At 35.1% G+C, this 8481-nt stretch overlaps 1 protein-coding gene across 15 annotated transcripts in view; it reads left to right on the top strand.

Moving 5' to 3' along the window:
- ANKRD28 (ankyrin repeat domain 28) overlaps positions 1-8481 on the top strand; it is a 120011-nt gene that overhangs the window by 105379 nt on the left and 6151 nt on the right. For all 15 annotated transcript variants that reach the window (XM_025043579.1, XM_015585787.2, XM_025043581.1 and 12 more), the window contains 6 exons: positions 2757-2844; positions 2935-3018; positions 3628-3773; positions 4397-4479; positions 4904-4986; positions 5908-5999. In XM_025043579.1, coding sequence (XP_024899347.1) covers positions 2757-2844; positions 2935-3018; positions 3628-3773; positions 4397-4479; positions 4904-4986; positions 5908-5999 — 576 coding nt within the window. The remainder of the gene's footprint in view (positions 1-2756; positions 2845-2934; positions 3019-3627; positions 3774-4396; positions 4480-4903; positions 4987-5907; positions 6000-8481) is intronic.

Below are 8481 nucleotides of genomic sequence, written 5' to 3'. Positions count from 1 at the left end.
TGAAATTTTTTTTTTTTTTTTTTTAATGTATCAGTGAGAGAATTAACCATCGGTAGAATCATACCGTAAGGTATTTTTCCTCAGGTAGAGAATTTAGTTGTAAATATGCTACTGTAACTGTCCTTTGGAGAGTTGCTATCTATTATAACATTTCTTATTAAGTCTTTTCGCAGAATACTGTTTCCCTAAAGTGAATTTCTACTCTGTCTCTACCGAATTTAGACTTTCTAAGCACGCAGTGTACAAGAGAAAATTTTGCACAAACTACATGCCTGGTTGCCATTTAAAGATCATAACAGATGTGTCTAATTTCCAGACCGTAGCAAAATTATGATTCTGAATTGAGCTATAAGGAATTAGATGTGTGTTGGCTATATGCAATAAGAAACTATACAGACAGTCTAAAATTAATACCATATTTATAGCCAAAAGCCTATTTGTAATTTGGCATTTTGAGAGTAAAATATGTAAGATGGTTTTACGTTGACTAGTAATTATTGTACAGCTGAAAAGAAAATTGGAAGCGCTCCAACAAAACAGAAAATAACCTTGCTCTCAAAATGGATTAATGACAAAGCTTTAGAAAGGAACTGGTTATACATAACTAAACCTTCAAGTTCAGATTTTCAATTATGTAGTCTTTCAGTCATAGAACTTAAGAGTACTTGCATTATCTCATATGTTCCTTTATAAAAAAATTATCAAATTTTACAAAGCACTACTCATCCTCAGTATATTCCTCTGAAACACGAAGAGACAAGTTTTCTCATTCTTTCATAAACTAGGACACAAGTAATTAGTTTCTTGGCTCAATATGACCCAATAATGGTTGCTGGAGGTAATCAGGAGCCCCAGGACTCCCTTTTTTTTTTTTTTGCAGTTTGCAATATACTCAGTGATTCTCAAACCTTTTAGCCTCAGGACCTGTGGGTTTATCACTATTAACATTTACTATATTGGAAATTAGAATTGAGAAATTTAATGCTATTTAATAATTTATTTTAAAATACTAGTCTATTACATGTCAATATGAGTAACATTTTTTGAAAGGTAACTGTTTTCCAAAAGAAAAATTTTAGGGGAGTGGCAAATTTCTTTAATGGATAGTTATTATCCTAGAGTTACCCAGACCACACCTTGATAACTGCTATACCAGGAAAATAAGAGAGTCTTAGATTAATGCTGGACAACTTTCCATGGTTACTTTTTGGTAATGAGTTAACATGAGAGAGGGAATTAAAGTAGGGTTTTTCACCCTCAGCACTCTTGACATTTTGGGTCAGATAATGCTTTGTTGTGAGAAACTATCATGTGTATTGCAGGATGTTTAAGCAGCATTCCTGGCTTCTACCTATTAGATACCAGTAGCACTTCCCTACCCCATGCCCAGTTGCTATAAGCAAAAATGTCTCCAGACATGGCCATGTGTCTCCTGAGGGGCAAAACTGCTCCATTTGAGAACCACTGGATTAAAGAACTGACAAAAGATGGAACACAATTAAAGGTTTCCTATTTACTTTTTCCCCTGGTAAAAACAATTATAGGATAAAGATTAAGTTGAGCTATTGTTTAAGAATGTTATAGTAATTTAAAAAGAAAAGGAATATAGCATTACTTTTTTAGCCAAATATTAAGCCATAGAAATAAAGAGACTATGTAAGAATCTAATTTATTCCTACAGCAGATTCTCAAATGCCTAATGAAATAAAAGAAGCAACATTTCAATTTCAGCAATTAGTATAGCAATTGTTGTATTCTTACTAAAACAGAGACTTTGTAAATTAGATTAAGAAAATCTGAGGTTTGGATTTTTCCCTGTTTTCAGAGTTGTATTAAAAACTATCAGTAATCAATATACTTGTCCATTAACCCCACACTATTATTTCTAAAAAATTGTTCTGGAAAAATACTCTTTTTTAAAAATAGTATTGGAATGTTTCATTACAATATTTTTGATAATACACAAAGAAACAAACCAGCAATCACCTTGAAAGCCATAATTAGAAATGAAATTATTTATGATACACTTCAATATTGTGAAGTTCTTCCAAACATTCAAAAATAAGATTTCTATGAATGTCATTTTGGAAGGATATATACAGTTTATTAAGTAAAAAAAAAAAAGTTGCAGAAGTAACATCCCATTTGTGTAAAAATTTAAAAGGAATTGTGTGTGTGTGTGTGTACATACAGTTGTATATGCCTAGAAATTTTCTGGAACTGTTAAGGTAGCAGTTATAGAATGTAGAACTGACACAGTAGGGGTAGGAGCAGCAGAGACATGTGCTCCTTCCTTCTTAAACACTTCTGTAGTAGTTGATATTTTACCATTACCTCATTACTATACTTAGAAAATATTTAAATTTTAAAGTTAATTATGTTGTATAAATATATATTATTTTGAGAGTTATACTGTGCTGTATAAATGTGACATTTTAAAAAATAATGACCAAATAACTCTAAACTGGTCACTAGGGAAAAGAATAATGAAACAGTTTTTCCCCCACAAATTAAATATTTGCTACGTACATAATAAACTACAGTAAAATTATCATAAGAAGCTACTGTACTCCAGGTCTTGAGGTTGTACTTTGTGTTCCAAAGCTCCTGAAAATATGCTGTGTAATGGGTTCAGTGGACTGGTTATTTTTGATCCATGTAAAGCTTTTTCCTACCTGCGTAAGGATATATGGATGGATATTGGCCCTTTGGTATTTTGGGGGATTTTAATATCTGATTCTCATTTACATATTTAGGTCATGAGACATGTGTAGAACTTCTTTTAGAACAAGAAGTTTTCCAGAAAATGGATGGAAATGCTTTCAGTCCATTGCACTGTGCTGTGTAAGTAAACGCAGAACGAATCAGATTTGTTTTGACTGTTTAAGAAATGCACCATTGCTGTGATAGTGATCTCCTTGTTACCTTACACAGGATAAATGACAATGAAGGTGCTGCTGAGATGTTAATTGATACATTAGGTGCCAGCATCGTGAACACCACAGATTCAAAAGGAAGGTAGGAGATTCATCTATGTAGGCAGTAGTTTTACTTTCAATAGGAAAAAATGTGGAAGACTAAAAACTGGGAAGACTGGACTAATGTGGAAGAATATATAGACAACCCATTATTAATTAAAAGTTGATTTATATTCACAAATATAAATTGCTCTGAAGTCTTAATTATGTTTTCATTAGAAAAGACTTTTCTATTATGCTTTTTAGCCAGTTTTCCTCTTTTTAAAACTTGTAAAAATATAAAGATTTCCCCCCTTTTTAAGTGGTATGTTTGTTAATAAAGTTAACATTTTTCTGTATAGAAATAAAAACTGGAAGAGAGTTCAGCCGTAATAGATTGCAGTTTTTGGATCAGGCCTTATTTATTTCAAAATGTCCTTTAATGATATAATATTGTTTTAGCAATTTTATATTTTATCCTTATTTATAATAGTATAAGGGCCTTTATCTTGTCAGAAATACAAATTTTGTGGCAAAATTTTGTATCTAGGCAGTGTTTTTATAGTCTAATCTATAAACCCTTGAAAATTACTTGTCATAAATTAAGGAATAATTTTTTAGAGTATATGACATAGATTTAGTCAGGTCTTTCGATTTCTCCGTGTCGCAGAACTCCTCTCCATGCAGCCGCCTTTACAGACCACGTGGAGTGTTTGCAGCTGCTGCTCAGCCATAATGCTCAAGTCAATTCTGTGGATGCTTCTGGGAAAACACCTCTCATGATGGCTGCAGAAAATGGACAAACAAACACAGTTGGTAAAGAAACTGGTTAAGGCTTTATTATTCTAAGTATCTGTATTGCTTATGTAGAACTTAGATCCCAAGCCTTCTGACTCTAGTTCACCAAATTTTCCATTAGTTATCCCACCACTCCTGAGATTTAAAACCTTTTACCTACTTAAAACCCACATTTCATTTAGGGCTACAATGTTGTCATTTGTCCTTCTGATTGAATAGTCTACTTTCACAAGGCAGTGTGAGGTAGTTGTTCAGAACATTGGCTCTGGAGTCAGAATGACTGAATTTGAATCCTAGATCTGCCAAGTAAGTGACCTTATCCCTCAGTTTTTCATTTATAAAGTGAGAAAAATAACAGTACCTACTTTGTAGGGTTGTTGTGAGGGTTAAATAAGTTATTATAGATCCAGAGCACTTAAAACAGTATTTGAAATTTAGAAAGCACTCACAAAATAAATGTTAGTTACAGTTGTTCATGTCTTTGGCTAATATAGTATGTATGTTTTATATTATAGTATTTTTCTTACACTTTTTGCTAGAGGTATATTTTTGCTTTGTGTCTTCATTTCTCTACAGTGAGTTATTGATAATCTAAGACATGTGTTTATAAACATAAGAATTGATGCACTTTTTCCTCCCAGAGATGCTGGTTAGCAGTGCTAGTGCAGATCTGACTTTACAAGATAACAGTAAAAACACCGCCCTCCATTTGGCTTGCAGCAAGGTACGTACACATTTTAAGGACATGTTTTCATTGTTAATATCAACAGTGGCATTTAAAGTTTTTCTACTTCACTAAAATGAACAGAGCTAGGGACTGAACCTCTAATGATCACTGGCTTCAGAGTTCTTGAAAAAAAGTGCTGATGAGTTGGGCACCATGGTGTATAAGAGTCACCAGTAAGCCAAGTAAGTTTTGGAGCACAAGCCAAAACATAATTATTGTCTTTCTTTGATCTTATCTTAAATATTCTTGTCCTCTCCCCCTAACCTCATTCCACCAACACATGTTTGAACAAATATTTAAGGAATTAGCCAAGAAAATCCATGGTGATATACCCGCGTGGACTGGGGTAGGGGTGTATTGAGTGTACAAATTTATCTTTAATGGTACCCAAGTTATCAAAAGTTATTTTCTGTAATTTTAGGGTCATGAAACTAGTGCCTTGTTAATACTGGAAAAGATAACAGATAGAAACCTCATCAATGCAACCAATGCAGCCTTGCAAACGTAAGTACTTTGTCTAGGGTAAACCAGTGACCTGTAACTATAGAAATGATTGACAGGATTGATTTCTTTCTAACATGGGACCATTGGAATCAGTCACAGATTTTATAATTGACAAAACTTATTTCTAAAATCATCACAATTAAAAGATATATTACTAAAAAAAATTTTTTTTGAACTTGAAACTTTATTATTGAAAATAATGTGTTTTTTCTCAATCCAATTTTATGGGGGAAAGTAATACTATCTGTATGTTTCATGGAAACCAACTGGAATAGTACATATGTGACACTAGCAATAAATGAGGTAAAAAGCTTTATGTGTCTGTAAGCTAAAGAGATTTCAGAAAGAATCAAGTTCTTAATCTGAGCATCCAGCCTGCAGGTGACTACTTAGACCTTAGATTGATACCTCCTGTTGTCTTCTCCCAATTTCCATTTGCTGTTCTACTCTGAGACTTGGTAAAAAGAAAAATTATTTGATGCTTGTTCCCATTCATGTATCAATCAGATCTCTTAAGGGCCCCAGAATTAGTCATGGAACTTATAAAGTGTTTTCAAAGCCTATTGGAATTTGTGCTATTGCAATTTATAGTTTTCATTGTATATTCTGTTGTACCTGTTTGCCAACCTCATTCCTTAAAAACAACTTAAGAATGTAGTTCAGTTGGTAAAATCTTTTTAAACATTGAGTCTTCAAAGGAGACAAACAAGGGTTTCGTGAAGGCGAGAACTTGCTAATGTGGCCCGGTGCTAAGCTTATGCACATTGACGAGGTTTGTCAGTGCACTGCACACTGGTTCTGCTGTCTCCCACTCCCACCTAGGACTAGGTGCCTCAGATTTGTAGCATGTGTGTTTGTGTGCACATGCACTGCCTGGGCATGCATATAAAAACATGTATATGTATAATTTTTTTCCCCTAGACCTCTGCATGTTGCTGCCCGAAATGGGCTAACAATGGTGGTTCAGGAGCTTTTGGGGAAAGGAGCAAGTGTGCTTGCAGTAGATGAGAATGGTAAGTAGGTTCTGTATTCTCTTTCCTTAACCTATATCTTACTCTAGAAGCTTTTATCTTTGGACGATCCATGTTTGAAGTAAGCTTGGATATTTTTTATTTGTCCAAGAAAAAAGCTGAAATTAATATTGAGTAGTACTTTGAGGCAAAGGGAATAAGGGCAAGAGGAACAGGAAAAGTTCATCTAACAGATGAACTTCTGGATTTTACATATCTGTTAAACCAGAGTTAGTGTTTATTAGCTTTGGTTTAGTGTTACCATCTTGTTTTCTCTTAATATTCAACTGTCTTAACCTAAAGGTTCTTGACCTTTAGATTCTTGACCAAAAGCTAATATTCTCACTTATACACTAAATCATGTCCCCTTTTGCCTACTTGAAACTATTACTTTAGTAGTTCTTTGCTTTTGTGTCCTAAAGTAACAATTTTTTGTTGAAATCTTCATAGATTATTCTCATCTATATGTAAACCTTTTTTTTCATATCAAAGAAAAGTCCTTTATCCCACTAATCCTTCCAGCTACTGCCATATTTCTCTGTTCCCCTTTACAGCAAAATAACTGAAGAGTTGGCTCTCCTGTTTTCCCCAGTTCTTCTTTCATTCTCTTAAATCCCCTCCAGTCAGACCTTCGCCCTCCACCACACCGCACAATTATTCTCAAGTTCACCAATGACCTCCACTGTGTTGAGAATCAATTCTTAGTTCTCATTTTACTTGATATAATTTCAGAATGTGGTACAACCTACTTTTTTTTTTTTTTTTTTTTAATAAGAATAAAGGGTTTAGTATGGAATTTAAAGTGCACATGAATAAGGGACTACCTGGGGATCTGAAGGTTGCAATCAGTATTCCCCCAAACAATCGCCATATTTTCCTTTATGCTGCACACTGCTCCTTGGGTAAATACGTGTGGATCACTTTAGGGCAGGACAAGAGGCAGAGTCACAGTAACTACGATTTGATTTCAGTGCCCTCCTTTAGATGAACATAGTCTCCCTTCATTCACAAATACCTGGTTCCTTGAATTGGTAACTGGGTGATGGTTTCTAACTCACTATGTTTCTAACTCACTATGGTTGGATTAAGTAACTAGATTTACTGGAACCGAAAACTATTTGCTTGTTTGTGTTTTATTACATCTATTTTCTTTTATTCGGGTATAATTGACATATAGTATTATATTAGTTTCAGGTGTGTATGCTTTTTCATTGGTAAACTTTCTTTACTTGGCTTTCAGGACTCCAAACTTTCTTGGTTTTCCTCCTGTTTCTCATTCCTTCTCAGTTAATTTTGCAGTTTCTTCCTCTTTCCAACTCTTTAATTTTGGATGGGTCTAAGACTCAGTCCTTGGTTCTTTTTGCTTTCCCTGTTTACATTCACTTCCTAGGTAATCTCATCCAGTCCCTCAGTTCTAAATACTACATATAAGACCTCTCACAAGCTCCATATTTATAGATCCAGCTGCCTAATTTACAATGCCATGTGGATGTCTAGTAACTCAGACAAACCTAACATGTCCAGAACTGAACTGCTGATCCTTTCTCTCTTCCCCCTGCCAAGCTCGTTCTCCCCACAGCCATCCTGATTTCAGCTGATAGCAGTTCTCATCCTTACAGTTGCTCAGGGAAAAAACCTGGAGTCCTTGACTTCTCTCTCTCACACCCAGTATACAATCCATCAGCATATACTGTTGGTCCTCTTCCAGAGTGTATCTACAAGATACCTACTTTTTTCTCCTCTACTCCTACCACCCTGGCCTGGATCCTTTTAAAGTGTGTGAAAAGATTAGTCCTCTCAATCTCAGTTCCCTTATAATCCTTATGATTTACAGGGCCCTGCATGATTGGTTCTGTGCCCTGTTTACCTCTCTGACCTCTTCTGCTCTTCCTTCTCTCTATTCTGCCATGCCAACCCCTCCACACCAGGGATGTACATGTGTCGTGATCTTTGTTCTGGCTGTTTCCTCTGCCTGGAACACTCTGTCCCCAAGCAGTCTTTGACTAAATCCTTCACCTGTTTCAAATCTTAGCTCAAATTTCATTTTCTAGTGAAGCCTATCCTGACTACCGCATTTATACTACACCCTGCTGCACATATCCCCCTACCACAGCGTTCTCAGCCCTTGTTAACCTGCTCTAGTCTTTCCTCTTTCTTTTTTCCATGGAGTTTATCTTCTAACGTGTTGTATATAATTTACTTTTTATTATGTTAATTATGTGTCTCCCTCATTAGAATGAATATAAGCTCCAGGAGGGCAGGGACTCTGTCAGTGGCGTTCATTGATACATTCTTAGTGCTTAAAAGAATACATGGACATAGTGGAGATTCCGAATATTTGTTGGGTGAGTGGTGAGTGATTATACCGAGCATGTGCTGAGTTCTAAAGATATGATGTAGAATGAGGCGGTCAAGTTCCTTGAATGGAGAAGAATATAAGCAGAGTGTTTTAGTGCACTTGAAATAGTTCAATTGGAGTAAACTT

The sequence above is a fragment of the Pteropus alecto genome, unplaced genomic scaffold, assembly GCF_000325575.1.
Source record: "Pteropus alecto unplaced genomic scaffold, ASM32557v1 scaffold92, whole genome shotgun sequence".
Lineage (NCBI taxonomy): Eukaryota > Metazoa > Chordata > Mammalia > Chiroptera > Pteropodidae > Pteropus > Pteropus alecto.
The sequence above is the reverse complement of the archived record's forward strand: the minus strand, read 5'-3'. Positions and strand labels throughout refer to the sequence as shown.